The following is a 17,127-nucleotide window of genomic DNA, read 5'->3' as shown; positions in this document are numbered from 1 at the left end:
CATTGGGGATATCAAGCCGGAAGAGGTGCATGAAGGCAATGATCAAGGGGGAGGACCCTCCTCATCTACACCAAGTACCTCTACGGCACCCCAAGTGGATGAAGATCAAGAGAAAGATGATCCACAACCTCAAGAAAATGTGCCAACACTAACACCCCAAGTCCAAGAACAAGAAGGGCAAAGTGTTCCACCACAAGCACAAGTCACCCATAATCCACCCCAACAAGCATCCACACAAGTACCGCTAGTGAAGCATGGTCGAATCTCCAAGGATCACCCAATTGGTCAAATCATTGGTAGTCCTTCCAAGGGAGTAAGAACTCGCTCTAAGCGTGCTTCATTTTACGAATATTACTCATTTGTTTCTTGTATTGAACCCACTAGCATAGAGGAAGCACTTGAGGACTCGGATTGGGTGATGGCCATGCAAGAAGAATTGAACAACTTCACCCACAATGAAGTTTGGGTCCTCGAAGCTCCTCCGAAAGACAAGAACATCATCGGCACCAAGTGGGTCTTTCGAAACAAGCATGATGAACATGGGGTAGTGATACGCAACAAAGCAAGACTTGTGGAAAAAGAGTTCTCTCAAGTCGAAGGTTTGGATTTTGGTGAAACCTTTGCTCCGGTCGCGAGACTTGAAGCTATCCACATCCTTCTTGCTTACTCTTCACATCATAATATCAAATTATATCAAATGAATGTGAAAAGTGCATTCTTAAATAGCGTTATTAACGAACTTGTTTATGTTGAGCAACCTCCCAGGTTTGAAGATCCGAGGAATCCTAATCATGTTTATAGGTTGCACAAGGCACTCTATGGGCTCAAACAAGCTCCAAGGGCTTGGTATGAGAGGCTTCGTGACTTCCTAATCATGCAAGACTTCCTAATCAAACCGGAGATCGGGATGCTGGACACCACATTGTTCACAAAAGACATCAACGGGGATCTTTTCATTTGTCAAATTTATGTTGACGATATTATCTTTGGCTCAACTAATGATTCACTAAGCCATGAGTTTGCTACCATGATGTCTAGAGAATTCGAGATGTCCATGATCGGCGAATTGACCTTCTTCCTTGGTTTTCAAGTCAAACAAATGAAGGAAGAGACATTCATCCATCAAGAGAAGTATACTAAAGATATCTTGAAGAAGTTCAAGATGGATGAATGCAAGCCGATCAAGACACCCATGGCAACCAATGGGCATCTTGACTTGGATGTGGACGGTAAACCGGTTGATTAATTCCTCTATCGTTCTATGATAGGGTCTTTGCTTTACCTTACCGCATCTAGGCCCAATATAATGTTTAGTGTGTGCTTGAGTGCCCGCTTTCAAGCAAACCCAAAGGAATCACACCTCTCGGCTGTGAATAGGATCCTTCGGTATCTCAAGCACACCCCTAGCATAGGCTTGTGGTACCCTAAAGGCGCTAGCTTAGATCTCTTGGGATACTCGGATTCGGATTTTGCCGGAAGCCGTGTGGATCGCAAGAGTACCTCCGGGGGTTGCCACATGCTTGGGCGTTCTCTAGTTTCTTGGTCAAGTAAGAAACAAAATTCCGTGGCTTTGTCCACCGCGGAAGCGGAATATATAGCGGACGGTGCATGTTGTGCCCAAATCCTATATATGAAGCAAACCCTTTTGGACTTTGGTGTGAAACTAGATAGGATACCACTCCTTTGTGACAATGAAAGTGCCGTAAAAATTGCCAAAGCACTCCTTTGTGACAATGAAAGTGCCGTTCAACACTCTCGCACAAAGCACATTGATATTCGCCATCACTTCTTGCGTGATCACGAAGCTAAAGGAGACATATCTCTTCAAGGTGTGAGATCCGAGGAGCAATTGGCGGATATTTTCACAAAACCTTTAGACGAGAGTACTTTTGTAAGGCTAAGAAATGAGCTTAATGTGCTAGATGCGGCAAACGTCATGTAAGTTGCCATGTCATATAGAAAAATGCATACATATAGGACACTTGTCTAACCATGGTAAGATAGTGATGAGCAAGGGTTTAGCTAGAGGTGGTGGTCCACTTATTTTCCTCTAGGCTTGTAGAAAGGCTCATCATGAAGAAGCTTCCTGTGGGTTCAAACTTGACAAGTAGAATTTAAATTCTTGTTATGCATTCCTTGTCATATAGATGTGCACTTCATGTTTACTTTTCTTTCGCATGTGGTTGTAGCTTGCACCATCATTGCATGCGTAAGGGTCACAAAGGAGATCACTTGATGAAAATGAAACTTGTTTCATATGCAAGATCTTAATTCATGAAAAGTGAAAAGAGCAAAGTGTTAGGTACGTTATTGCCTAGTGAGTCATGTCATAATGAGTTTGAAGTTCTCTATCTTCAATATTCCTATGACAAGGCTCATACATTTTATTTGGTGCTTTGTCTCGCTTTGCGGCTTTTCCTTGAGTTAAAAAGAAAAACTATTAAGCTAGTGTGCTACCCTATTTATTTTGAGGGGTAAAGTCGCCTATGTAAGTCCATTAACTTGTGTTTAGTTGAATTTTATAAGTTTATTGGACTTAGCATAGAAGAGTGAGCTGAGTGAAGGGTTTTCGGGTTCACCGGTTAAACCGACGCTTAAAGGTTTTAACTCATCGGTTTAACCGGCGTTACTAAGTAGTGTCTCAGCTCAGTCAGTTTCAGACGTTAAGCCGGCGCATACAAAAGTCAAGACATCGGATCATCCGGTGAACGTAATGAAGTTCTGTCCCAGCAATCAACCGGTGATACCACCGTTCAACCGGTGAGTTCAAAATGCATTACGTCGGATCAACCGGCGCTCAGATGAATTTTGCTGGAGTCTCGGGTGAACTGCACCGATATAATTGACTGGCATTCTAAACCTAGTCATTGGTTTAACCGGCGTTAAGGAAAATCGTGGGGCCCACCTGTCATATATGTTTCATGCCCGCGCCGACTGCCTCTATTTTCCTCTTTTCCTTCACGCCGCCGCGCACCCGTTCGCCCTCTAGCCGCCGCCGCTCGCCCACGATCACGCCGCCGCCGCGCCTCCACTCCGCCCACGCCCACGCCGCCGCTTGCCTGCACGCCGCCAGCCCGAGCCGCCGCCGCGCGCCATCCTCGCTGCCGCGCATCCATTGCAGCGCATCCATTGCAGCGCATCCTGCGCCGCCCGCTAGCGCCGCCCACCTGCGCCGCCCGCGCACGCCCACGCCGTCCAGCGCCGCCCATGCACCAGCGCCGCCCACGCCGACGTCCATGAAGCCGCGCATTCACGCCACACGCCGCAGCCGCGCCTCCATGCCACACGCCGCAGCCGCAGTACACACTCACGCCTCGCACACCAAGTGTTCGACAGATTGCCTGATCAAGATGGGTCGCGAGAAGAGGAAGGGGAAGGAGGTCGTGGTCGAGAAGTCCGTCCGCAAGCGGACTCGCGCAGAGAGGGAGGTCGAGAGGGCCGAGTTGGTGGCCAAGGCCGCAGAGGAGCAGGCGTCAGGCCGTGCTCGCCCGTTCGCGATCAGAGAGCAGCCAGCCATGGGCAGCGGCAGAGGCCGAGGTATGGGCAGAGTCAGAGGTGCCAGGGCCACCAGAGCCACGACTGAGGCAGCAGCAGAGTCAGATCACTCAGATACAGCTGTAGATTCAGATGCAGATTCAGAGGCAGAGCAGTCTGAGCAGTCTCAGGGGCAGAGCACTCAAGGGTCACCGACTCTACGACGTTCTGGCCGCACTCGGCAGACGTCCCCAGCAAGAGAGTCTTCACCCGCGACCGAGCGTCGCACTGGACCGAGGACGCGAGGAGGTCACCAGCCACAGGAGCCTCGCAGGTCCGCAGCAGCAGCAGCAGCCCGTAGAGCCGAGGCCCTAGAGGCCGAGCGCGCAGTGTTCTGTATGGACACTGTTGTGCGTCTGGAGCCAGGTGTGCTGCTCCAGAACTTGACCAAGGCCAATGCGGCGAAGGTCAAGAGGCTCAGGTGGAGTGTTGGGGAGGAGGACTGGTTCCCCGTGACTTGTGACAGCAGGGTCGATCGTAGATTCTGGACACTACTTCAGGCCAGCTTCTACGAGACCTACCAGAGGCGAGGGCACAGGATCTTTCCGCACAGGGTGCTCGACTGGGTCTCACTGAGGACAGCTGCAGGGGGAGCAGACGTCAGAGAGCACTTCGCTCACTTCAGAGGCCTGCCCAGGTTACTTCAGATAGAGCAGAATAGATATATCGAGGACTGGGTCAGAGTTTTCTATGCCACAGCCTGGATAGCTCCCGAGCGTAGAGCCGTACACTTTGTTTTTGGAGGCCAGGTCTTTGGTCTGTCCAGGGCGACGTTAGCAGGGATTCTCGGAGTTGACTTGGTTGACGTCTCCCTGCACGAGATGGTATACGGAGACGCAGATCCACCGCGCAGAGCTATGATTGGCGGGATTGCACCTTCTCACGAGGCGATCTCTCAGTGCTTCCGCCAGCCGTTTCCAGCGTCGTATGCCAGAGTACCCAGCTTGCTGACCCCAGAGGCATATGCAGTTCACATGGCACTCCGGAGGACTCTGTTACCGAGGAGTGGCTACCCAGAGGGGTTTACAGGTCTACAGCAGCTGTTACTTCTACACATCCTCACTCACGAGGCGTTTGACATAGTGGATTTTATTTTGGCTAAGATCGAGGATGTGATCACAGACGGGATGGGTGTAGTACGCCAGTTCCCCTATGCACACTGGATCAGCTATATTTGTTCGATGATTGTACCAGCAGAGTCGCCTGTCAGCAGTGTGTACCGTCAGGAAGAGGCTCCCCGGTTCCCAGTTTACCGTCCGACAGCTCCCTAGGACCGGAGGAGAGGCAGATAGGCCGAGAGAGCTGCCATGGCACAGTTGTCACCTGAGGCACAGGCCCGAGTAGCTCAGGAGGATGAGGAACTTCTGGCAGCCGAGGCACAGCTTCCCGGAGGAGACGATGAGATACACTGGTCTGAGCTTGAGTCAGACTCCTCCGAGGATGTCGACTACTTTCCTGCAGCAGCCCCAGCTAGTCACGACCACGAGGCAGGGGGGTCCAGAGAGCCAGCCCCAGGGTCACCCACTGCTGCTACAGTCACAGAGTCACAGGTGACCCAGCCGTCCAAGCTTACCTCTCTCCTACAGCAGCTTGTCACTCAGCAGAGAGAGCATCGAATAGCATAGGAGGAGGCCAGGAGAGCCCATGAGGCTCAGCTTGCAGCGATACAGAGGGATGCCGCCCGAGAGCGTGCTGCAACGGAGGAGCGTTTTGTCGGCCTCATCAACCGAGTATCACAGAGGACAGACGCTCAGTTCCAGGAGATGCAGCAGGGGATGATGGCGATGTTTGGGATGATTACACAGCTTTACACTCACACCGGACTCGCCCCGCAGCAGCCAGGACAGCCAGGCCTTCAGGGTGTTGAGGCACCTCAGCTTGCAGTCACTCCAGCTCTAGCCCCTACTGCAGCCCCAGCTACCTCAGCGACACCGGAGACCACGTTCTCGATGTCCGCACTCCTTGGGTCTGCCGATCGTCCACTTTTCTCACCACTGCCAGCGACTACACTCTTCCAGGACTCACCGTCGGCAGTCCAGTCAGTCGCCCTCCCCGTCGTACCACAGACACTACCTTCAGGGGGAGGAGGAGAGGGTTCTTTACTTCAGCAGTCGACACAGCCGGCAGCGTCAGCACTCACGACTTCAGATGTTGACACATCTTCTGCTGAGCCGGTTACCACTTCTACGGACCCTCTTCCAGGCAGTGCCAGCACGAGAGCCTCGACGACAGCTACACCCCCAGTCAGTTCAGATCCAGCCGGCAGTTCTGACCAGCAGCTCCCGTCCATCACCGAGGGTTCACCGTCCGACGACGACGACGACGATGACCCGGACCGCTTCCTCGCCGTACCGCGACAGCCGGACCAGTAGCTCGCCTTCTTGGTGCTTTGATGCCAAAGGGGGAGAGAGTCAGGGGGAGTTGGAGTCAGGGGGATGGTAGAGATAGAGAGAGCTCGTAGTTATCAGGGCTTTGATATCATTTGATGTTAGTTCATGAATATGTACATTTGACGCTTGAGTATGCTGTGGTTTGTGACATATCTATGAATTTCGTTTGAGCCGTTGAGCTCTTTGGTCCTTTTTCGAGTTTGCTTGTGTTTATCCTGTTTTATCTTTCTCGCTCTCTCGCTATTTATGTTTATGTTGTCATCAATCACCAAAAAGGGGGAGATTGTAAAGCATCTAGGCCCTCAAGGTATGTTTCGGTGATTAATGACAACCATTATTGTGACTAATGAGTTTGTGCAGTTTAATAAATCATTACCGCTCATTTGGTCATATGTCAAAAGAGGCCCCTCAATTTCGTTATTCAAAAAGGCGATCTTGGTATTCAACTCAAATATATATCAAGACTAAGGATCTTTCTAGTCCTAAGTGTCGTAAGGTTGAGAAGGACACTTAGGTTAGTATAGGTTTTATAGTTTTGTAGTGATCGCACTATTAAGAGGGGTTAAGGCCAAGTAACTTGAGCATGGACATGGTCAATAAAAAATGGATGCACACTATGGTCACTCAGGTTTCTAGAAGTTCAAATAAGTGGTATTCAACTTATATCTCAAGAATATTTGGATTTCATTCAAGACTCAAATCAGAAAAGACAAAATCAGAAAAAGTCTTTAACACCGGTTTAACCGACGACTCTAAATTTCTATACGTCGGTTAAACGAAGTCAGTAGAGTCTGGACAAGTCAATACACCGGTTAAACCGACGTGTTTGAATTTAACGTCGGTGCATTAGTCCAGAGTTGGTTTTTCCAGGGTATTTCAAGTTCTATATACCGGTTAAACCGACGATGTTTGAAATCAAACGTCGGTGCAATTGACCAGTGAGATGGGTTTTTCAAGGATTTCAGAAGTTGTACTCACCGGTTAAACCGACGATAGACTTGAGTTAACGTCGGTGCAGTTATCCAGAGACTTGGTTTTTCAGCTGATCAGTGGACAACTACACTCACCGGTTAAACCGATGATACGTCGGTTAATCTGCCCAAGTTGTAACGGCTAGTTTTCAGAAGGGGCAGTTTACATTCATCGGTTAAACCGACGCAGACTATTGGAGGATCGTCGGATTAACCGGCGCTACGCAGTTTTCTGGCAGCTTTTCTCCAACGGCTCTATTCGTGTGAGCTGCCTATATATACCCCTCCAATGGGTCATTTTGGACACTCTTAACACAAGGCTACATTCATACACTCATACTTTGTTGAGAGCCACCTTGAGCTTCATCTTCCACATATTGTTCATTCAATCAATCAAGAAGCAAGACTAAGGACTTGAGTAGAGAGAAGCTTGTGTGCATCCGTTCTTGGTGATCGGTTCTTGCTCAAGTGAAGGCCCTAGCTTGTTACTCTTGGTGATTGGCAGCACCTAGGTGATCTTGGTGATTAAAGGTGTTTCTTCCGGAGCTTGCCAACGATTGTGGGAGCCTGAAGAAGTTTGTACGTGGCTTGAGCTCCACCACGCCGGGATGGTGAACGGAGACTCTTAGTGAGCGCCCTCGTCTCGGTGACTTGGGAGGTGACAAGACTCTTAGTGAGTGTCACAACGTGGATTAGGGGTGTGTGCCAACACATCGACACCATGGGAAAAAATCTGGTTGTCTCTTGCCCACTCCTTACTTTCAAGCACTTACTTTCATACAATTATTCATGTGCTTGACCTTAGAGATTATAGCTTAGCTCTACCTTGCTTAGTTTTATATCTAGTTGTATCTTTGTAAGCTTGTGTAATTTACTTAGCTAGCCAGTTGGTGAATTGAGCCTTACTAGTATTGCATAGGTTAAGGTTGCTTTACTTTGTTTTAGAAATTTGAAAAAGGCCCAATTCACCCCCCTCTTGGTTCATCGATCCTTACAGAAAGCTTAAAGGGAGGGATGAGATAAAGCGAACTCTCAACACGAGGATTTATCCCGTGGTTCGGATTGCCACAAAGGCGCCCCTATGTCCACGTTATTGAAGCACTCACGAAGAGTATCGCTTCCCGGCAAACAAGTCTCTTCCGTGAACACAATCACGGTCACCTTGATCCCGATCTTCACTAAGGGAGATTGCCCACGAAGGAGGAGTCTCCGTCCCCCGCACAATGTCGTCGACGCCGCTCCACACCAAGCCGGAGGGTCGTTGACTTGCCGGCGAGCCACCAATTGCTCCAAAGGGCCGGCACAACGTAATACAAGTGTGGTTCACTCTAGAACCAGCTACAAGGATCTCAACCTTACTTGTTCACTCACTCAAGAGCTAATCTAGCACTCACACTTTACAAAGGTAGTGCTAAAACCTAAGAATATGATCAATAAGCTCTTGTATCGCTTGGAGGTGTTCTTGGGTGTGCGTATGACTTCTAGCAACTCTAGTAATCTTCAAATGGCCGGGGGAACACACACACACACACACACACACACACACACACACACATATATATATATATATATATATATATATATATATATATATATATATATATATATATATATATATATATGCCACCAACTCAAGAGAGCCGTTACTAGTCGTTGGCCAATTTTCTGCGTAAGCATCGGAACATCTGGTGCATAGTGCATCGGTTCTTCTGGTCACTCTGCGCTCTAAACTAGCCGTTGGCTTTTCTGACACGGCCGCAGCACCTTCAGGTACCATCGGTTGAACCGATGCTTAAGCGTCGGTTCTTCCGGTGACACTTGATCCACAGATAGCCGTTGCTCCTTGCTGACGTCATTGCACCGACGCTTGCTCCAATGGAGCGTCGGTTCTTCCGGTGCTGAATGGCTGGCTGCTTCACGCTTGACATCGTCTCTGAAACATAGTACATTTAATGCACCGATGTCTCTCTTGACACTGTCGGTTCATCCGGTGCTTCACTTCTTTCTTCACTTGATCTCCAGAGGCGCACAGACTCGTGCCGAAGCCAGGGCGTCGGATCTTCCCACAACCATCGGATGCACATATGCTATAGGAATCGGTTCTTCCGGTGCTACTGATTTCAGTAGAACTCGTCCAATTCAGCGTTTTTTTAGTTCTTTCTTCGTGTTTTGCTTTGCATGGCCTTTTTACTTCTTTCCTAGGATCTAGAAATATTCACTTAACAAAACCATTAGTCCCATTGATTGCATTGTTATACGATCATCAAAATCACTCGAAATGGCATAAATGGTGCCATGTTCGTTACAGAGCGTAGAACATATTATTAGTTGTCAAAGTTAGTGTAGAAAAATTTAGCAGTAGAGACAGGCCCATCTATGTCGTCCCAAGTCTTCACGCGCTGCAGCGCAGTCAAAACCCACGACGCGGCGTGTTCTCAATCACAATTCACACAGGCGACGCCCCTCCCCGCACTCCAACGCCGACGACTATGCCAACCTCCGTGATTATCACAGATGACTAGGCCGGCGTGGGGCAGTATCTGTAAACCTCCTATGGCTGCAAAATCTATCTCACCCCAAAACTAAGATGAAGATGGTGCTTGGGCTGAGCTTAAGCATGTCCACCCCCAATTTCCTTCTCCTCCTCGTCTTCGTCGTCTCCGCTACCGCTGCTTCCTCTTCCTTCACCGGAGTCCATGCCGGCGTCGCCTGCGCGCCCAAGGAGAGGGAAGCCCTCCTGGCGTTCAAGCAGGGCATCACCGGCGACCCGGGGGACCTCTTGGCAACATGGAAGTCGGATGAACCTGACTGCTGCCGGTGGGGAGGAGTCCAGTGCAGCAACCTGACGGGCCATGTCCTCCAGCTCCACCTCGGTGAAGGAGGCCTGACCGGCGAGATAAGTCGTTCCCTGCTCTCCTTGCAGCACCTGGAACTTCTAGACCTCAACGGCCTCCAGGGACCAGCCGGCGAGATCCCGGAGTTCCTAGGCTCCTTCAAGAACCTAAGGTATCTCGACCTCTCGGGCATACCGTTCTCCGGTGCGGTGCCGCCGCAGCTTGGGAATCTCTCAAAGCTACACCACCTTGATCTCTCGACGAGCTGGGTCTTGCAGCAGCAGTTGCACTGCACTGATCTCTCGTGGTTGAGACACATGCCTTTGTTGCAGCATCTCGGCATGGACTGGGTGAATCTCGGCCGGGCAGATGACTGGCCGTACCTGGTGAACATGCTTCCCTCTTTGAAGGTCCTAAGTCTTTCCGGTTGCTCCCTAACCAGCGCAAACCAATCGCTCCCGCGCCTCAACCTTACAAACCTTGAGGAGCTTGATCTTTCCTGCAATGCCTTTGACCACCCAGTTGCATCCTGCTGGTTTTGGAACGTGACGAGTCTGAAGCACCTCTACCTGGATGCAACTTCCCTTCACGGACAGCTTCCAAGAACGCTGGGAGACATGGTATCCCTTCAAGTGCTAGAAATGTGCTGCAATCGTAATCGGTTGAGCACCGAGACGACGACCTTGGAGAAACTTTGCAACTTGACGGTTGTACACCTTGATGCATCTCTCTCGTATGGAAATGTAGCAGAACTGTTTGAGAGGTTGCCGCAGTGTTCATCGAACAGGTTGCAGGAGTTGCATCTGCGGTCAATCAACCTGGGAGGGTCCCTACCAAACTCCATGGGGCATTTGGCCAGTTTAGTCATTCTTCAACTCCATGGGAACAACATCACAGGGTCTGTCCCAGCGTTCATAGGGAATTTCACGAATCTGAAGACCCTGGACCTCTCTGCTAATCACCTTACTGGACATGTGCCATCTGAAATAGGTATGCTGGGCAATTTAACTAAACTGGATCTAGGACACAATGACTTGGATGGCCTAATCACGGAAGAACACATGGATGGTTTACAAAGCTTGAAATACATGTATTTATCCGATAATCAATTGAAACTTGTGGTGGGTTCAGAATGGGTACCTACCTTCAGGCTACAGGAAGCAGTTTTTGCATCTTGCCAGATGGGTCCTTCATTCCCCTTATGGCTTAAATCGCAAGTGGATCTTCTTTCGCTCGATATCTCAAGCACAGGTATAAGAGCTAGGCTGCCAGATTGGTTTTGCAATGCATTTTCAAGGGTTGTAAACTTGGACATCTCCAATAATCAAATCAGCGGTGGCGTGCCAATAAATATGGATATCATGTCGCTGGAATATCTATATTCTAGTTCAAACAATTTGACCGGTCCAATACCTCAATTACCAAGAAACCTTAGCTTGTTGGATATCTCAAGAAACGCTTTATCAGGACCGTGGCCCTTGCCATCAGATTCTGGAGCACCAAAGCTAAGAGGGATTATATTGTATTCTAATTACATTAGAGGTCAGATCCCAACATCTATATGTGAATTGGGCTTGTATGCATTGGATTTGGCCAATAATCTTTTTGAAGGAGGACTCCCAAAATGTTTAAATATGACAGATATGGCATACCTATTATTGAGTAACAATAGCTTCTCTGGAAAATTCCCAACAGTTCTACGAACCTGCACAAGTCTATCTTTTCTTGATCTATCACATAATAGATTCTCTGGAACATTGCCCATGTGGATCGGGAGTTTTAGGTCATTACAGTTTTTGCGACTGAATCACAATATGTTCTATGGGAATATTCCGAGAAATATTACTGCTCTCACAAATCTTTATCATTTGAATCTTGCAGCCAATTGGATATCAGGTGTCATACCTCCGCAACTCTCAAGTTTAACGTTCATGACAAGAAGATATATACTGGATCCTGATGAAATCATCCATGGGTTCCAAGTAATAATTGGTGAGTTATCAATAGAAACCAAGAGGCAGCAACTAAATTACCGAGGTTATGGTGCTTTGGAGATAATGAACATTGACTTCTCATCCAACTATTTAACCGGTAAAATTCCAGAGGAAATAACATCTCTGGCTGGACTGGTAGATATGAATTTATCTCGGAACCAATTGAATGGAGAAGTTCCAGACAAGATTGGGGCCATGCAGTCATTGGAGTCACTCGATCTTTCCAATAACAATCTTTTAGGAGAAATCCCATCAAGCATATCAAATTTGACATACTTAAGCATTTTGGACTTGTCTAACAATAATATGACAGGAAGAATACCATCAGGACGTCAACTTGACACACTCTACATGAATAATCCCTCAATGTATGACGGAAATATTGGTCTATGTGGGCCTCCTATTCAAAGGAACTGCCCGAGCAATAACACATCTGCACATGGAGATGAGAAGAGAGATGAAAACCGTTCTAAGCCAATGTCCTTGTACTTTGGACTTGGCATCGGATATGTCGTTGGTCTCTGGGTGGTTTTTTGTGCCCTATTGTTCCACAAAGCCTTGAGGATTGCTTATTTTCTCCTACTTGATAAGTTCTATGATGGAATTTATGTCTTTGTGGTTGTAACTTGGAAAAGGTATGTAAGAAAGGCAGACATAAGCTAAGTGCTTATATATCTACTGAGGCTTTAGGGTACTGGCCACTGGAATCGAGTGCCATGAATACTTGAGGGAAAATCGACAGTGAAGTTTTTAACACCTATAGGTTGTGCATCTTGTTTTCATCGAAGTTTGGAGTGATGAATGTTTGTGGAAAGTCGATAATGCATACACAATATTACTAATAAAACACAATGCAATGAACCGAGTGATTTTGTTTTCTTCTGTTGTCATTCCAGTGTTACAATTCCACTTATGCCTGTTCAACCTCCATTGCCTCCGTACTGGATGTGAAAGAGAAGAATAAGAGTGGGCCCATATATACCCTCTCGTCGTCTAAACTCGAATTTACAATGCGTAAACATCAAAATTTTAAGGTCTAGTCACAAGCCCATTGATTCACCTTGTGATCACAAAGACATAGGTTTTGGGGGTTTTATAACTAACCACAGCTTGATAAAATATATCATGGCATAGGCATATACACTACCACAAATCAGAATAACCTTGACTGTCAGAAATAGCAAATAGAAGTATTAAAACCTTTAAGGAAACAGTCCATGGTAGGCAATCACCAAGCAAAATCCGTCAGCTAAGGAAATTCAACTTCCTTACTGATGGTGCTGTTTTTTTGCTGGTGCTCAATGAGCCGTTTTGCGAGTGACATATGAGGGGTCCCATGTGTCAATGTCATAGTGATGCCAAAAATACTATAGTCCTCTGTTTTATGACGAGAGGGAGTGATCAGTAACTTTCTTGCAAAACATTTCTGTCATGGATCCACACACCAAGCATTTTTGCTGAGCATTTTCGCCTACAAGTGAGACGCTGCAGCTTCTTTTCTTTCCTCTTCACACGTCCTGCTGTCTTGGCCCTTGGAAAACCAAAAATACTTAAATGGATGACAGTCAAACGGGCCCGTATTTTGACCTCAACGGAAGATAGACAGACAGTAGTAGTACGAGATATGGATTTTCAGAGGTAGGGAAACAACTCAGTAAATCAGATTTCCTAGACTCGACCAATGAACACTAAATATCAGAAATATCAGGTCAAATTCAGAGTTTTCACATGATTTTGATAGAAACTATCCATAGTCCATAGTTCATATGACATTATACAAGTTTAAGACATTAAATATATTAATTACACGAATTTTTCGAACATTTATCACCCACCAATAAATACAAAATCTGGGAAATATCATCTAATTGTTTTTTCTCTAGGGTCGGGTCTTTTGAAAAGTAGGTGTGGAGAAGTCAACTCATTCAACGAACAGTAGATTGCAGGAAACTGAATCGTGCAATCTGCTAGTGTCTACATTACTAACTCGACTTCTGTTATCAAGCAATAAGAATGTTCTCCTACATGCTTTCTGGCAGAAGTAGCGTACAGAACTGTCCCTAGTTACTCAGGGTGAATTGGGAAGCTAAATTATGCATATCATATTTTGGAGAAGTGCCTAATATTTCTCGACACACTTGCTACATGGCTCAATAACATTCAGGTTCACAGAAGGGGGCACTCTCCCCTCGACATATCTCTGAATGGCAATACGGGCCTTTCTAGCCTCCACAAGTGCCTCCTTATTCAGCCGCAGGCACTTATCAATCTTGGCATACCTCCTATCATGACCACGGGCAGTGTCTAATGTAAGGCACGTCAGTGTCTTTGTTTTCTCGATAATACAGATCGTGAGCTCGATCATGCTCTTCGCAGAGCAAAATCCGGTTATCATCACATTCTTGAGGTTGTCATGGCACTGTCCTTGAAGGCAGCGTGGACATGAGTAACCACTTGAGTCTTCAATAACTGAATCGCGTCTTATGGTTGGCTGCGTTATCTGCATAGACATACATGACATGTCAGTCTATTTAATAATAACAACAAGGTTTCAATTAGTCTAAATACACTAATTTTCACCCTAAATAAGAAGTTTCTAAACAATAGCTTGTCAGGGATAAATGATGACATACCCGTACAATGAGAGACTCCAAGGCAGGAGAAGCATCAAGAAAAGAAATAAGAGAGCATAGATCATAGTCTTGGGAAAACTCTGATCCGGAAACCACTGTCTCCAAATACTTGAGCTGGATGAATTTGCCAAACACCTTTGGTGTATTGACTGTCTGAAGAAAGAGATGCCACCAAAGATTAATGTGAATTGAGTAACTGAGTATTGTAAATATAAAATTATAATGCTACCATCAGTTTTGCTTTCAGAACGATGAATTTATAGGGAAAGATAAAACTAACCTCATCACTTGTTGATAGCACAAGAGTTTGGAGATTTGGCGCGATGGATGGAAGTTTGACACTAGCATAATGTAGCGCATCAGGTGAATGGTGACGGCTAAATCTTAGTTTCCTCACTTGCAATGCATCACCAAGCGAGATATGTATTGGGAACCCAGAAAAGAAGAAAGCGGAGAGGTTAGGGGCATTGCTATCAATCATCTCCAGCTTACTGCTATCAATCATCGAGGATATCAAGCTTCTGCAGCAGACAAGGTATCTTCAAGCAAATTATATCATTGCAGTTGCAAAGCCTAAATTGCTCCAGAGTACAAGAATTGGATAGAAAACTATATAGTTCCTCCCCAGTAATGTTTACTGAACGCAAATCCAAATTGGTCAGGCTACTCATACAACCAACTTGGGCCGCACAGTGAAAAGAACATTCCTTAAGCAGAAAAGTCTGAATTGAGATTCTTATCTCACTAGATAGAAGTGAACCTGGGAAGTTGTACTTTTATCCCACCACATTCGAACATTGATACTTTGATTTCTCTAATTCCAGGTGTAATGGCACTTCGAAGCCAGCGGTCAACATAACAAGGATGGAGATTCGAACAAGGGTAGGTTCGAATTATAAACGTCTTCACTCCCATGCCAGAGTGATTATTCTGCATAATGTGGTTAACTCTACTAGGTGTTTTTTTCTGGTGGAAACTCTACTAGGTGTTGAACAAACCAGGTTCTTGGCGCAGGCTTCACCGGGCGCGTGAACCAAACAGCGTCAGTCCAACAAGTGGAGAGAGAAAAAGTCTCCGCCCCTCTGTAGACTGACAGGTGGGACCTAAACGGCCCCGACTGACGGCCCAGCTCCGTGACGGCTCCGCGGCCCGCCCCGGCAGTGCCAGCTGGAGCCAACCAGTTTCTCGGCTCGTCCACACGTCTGTTTTCTAATGGCTGATGAAGAAGGATGATGCGGATCGGGGGTGGATTCTACGCTCAATATTGGTTTGTCGCAACATAAAAGCCGTCGGATGCCGGCCGTAAGCCCGTACACGCTGCTATTGAGTTGGAAACCAAACTAAAAGCACACCACTTCATTATTAATATACTTTAGAAACCAAATCAACTTCATCCACTTGCTATTCCACCCAAACCAACCCAAGCTACTTGCTCTCTTCTTCCAAAGTAAATCAAATCAATATTTCAACCCAAACAAACTGATTTTGAACTACTACGTCAAATTCTCTCCAACTAGTTTGGCGGCTCCGTTTTTGATGTAGGGTCCATATGTAATTCAAGCTACATTGCTTTGTATAGAGTAGCTGCCAGTCACACTGAGTCATCTCCAAAAATTTTCAGTCAATTTCGATAAATTTTATAGTGTGAACGCGAGATTTTATTTCTAGAGTCCGGCTCTTGACGTGAGGCCCACGTGTATGCAGTTCTAGCCACATTGCTTTGCACAGAGTAACTGTCAGTCATACTGAGTCATCTCCAACAAGTTTCAGTCAATTTTAATAAAATTTTATAGTGTGAACGCAAGGATTTATTTCTGTGTCCGACTCTTGACGTGGGGCCCATGTGTAGTTCTAGCCACACCGCTTTGCACAGAGTAGCTGTCAGTTATACTGAGTTATCTTCAACAAGTTTTAGTCAATTTTGATTAAATTTTATAGTGCGAACATGAGATTTTATTTCTAGGATCCGGCTCTTTGCGTGGGGCCCAAGTATAGATCTAACCATACTACTTTGCACAGAGTAACTGCTAGTCATATTGAGTCATCTTTAATAAATTTTAGTCAAATTTAAATATTTTATGGTGTGAATGCGTGATTTTTAGTTTTAGGATCCATATATACTGTTTTGCACAAAGTATCCATTTCAACCCACTATAATCAATCTCAACTCGCATTTACATATAACTCGTTCCGCTCCAACCCATTAGCTAATACAACCCATTTTAACCCACCCAAATACAATCCACGTCAAAAACCAACTCATAAAACTCATTTTAACCCAAACCATTAGCAGGGTCGGTAACGGACCCCCATCTCCTCTCCTAGCTAATACAACCTATTTTAACCCATCCAAATACAATCCACGTCAAAACCCAACTACTCGCCGCCGTGTACCTGTCTCCAGGCTGCCTCCCCGCCGCCCTGCCAGGTGGAGGTCATGAGTCTGGCGGATCTCGAGGAGACTATCCGGGCTCGTTGGGAGAGGAGTGGCTTCATGTCCACGTCTTTGTCCCTTGCGTTGGAGATCTGTTCGAGGCGGGCCCGCTTCTCCACAGCCTGAGGATGCAGATTGCCGGTCGACGACGCCTCGCTGGCCACGCTTCTCCAAGCGAGCGAGTACTATCAGAAGTTGGATCTTCTTGAGTTGCTTCTTGATTTGATGAAGATGGATATCGAGGATGGGCTGGCGATGAAGAAGATCCGTTTCGATGGTGTGAGGCAGAAGGCGAATGAGGTTGTCGCCCATGCGCATCCAGCTTCCATTTTAGAGG

General features: G+C 46.8%; 1 protein-coding gene and 1 pseudogene across 1 annotated transcript; one reads left to right on the top strand and one right to left on the bottom strand.

Moving 5' to 3' along the window:
* Positions 1–9,367: 9,367 nt before the first annotated feature.
* Positions 9,368–12,601, top strand: LOC120644523 (receptor-like protein EIX2). The gene has a single exon (XM_039921156.1). It carries the CDS (start codon positions 9,483–9,485, stop codon positions 12,384–12,386), a length of 2,904 nt encoding a protein of 967 aa, XP_039777090.1. The 5' UTR covers positions 9,368–9,482; the 3' UTR covers positions 12,387–12,601.
* A 1,241-nt stretch (positions 12,602–13,842) lies between these two features.
* LOC120645678 lies at positions 13,843–16,795 on the bottom strand (annotated as a pseudogene).
* Positions 16,796–17,127: the final 332 nt, after the last annotated feature.

The sequence above is a fragment of the Panicum virgatum genome, chromosome 8K (assembly GCF_016808335.1).
Source record: "Panicum virgatum strain AP13 chromosome 8K, P.virgatum_v5, whole genome shotgun sequence".
NCBI lineage: Eukaryota > Viridiplantae > Streptophyta > Magnoliopsida > Poales > Poaceae > Panicum > Panicum virgatum.
Note: the sequence above shows the minus strand (reverse complement) of the source record. Positions and strands in the feature narration are given on the sequence as shown.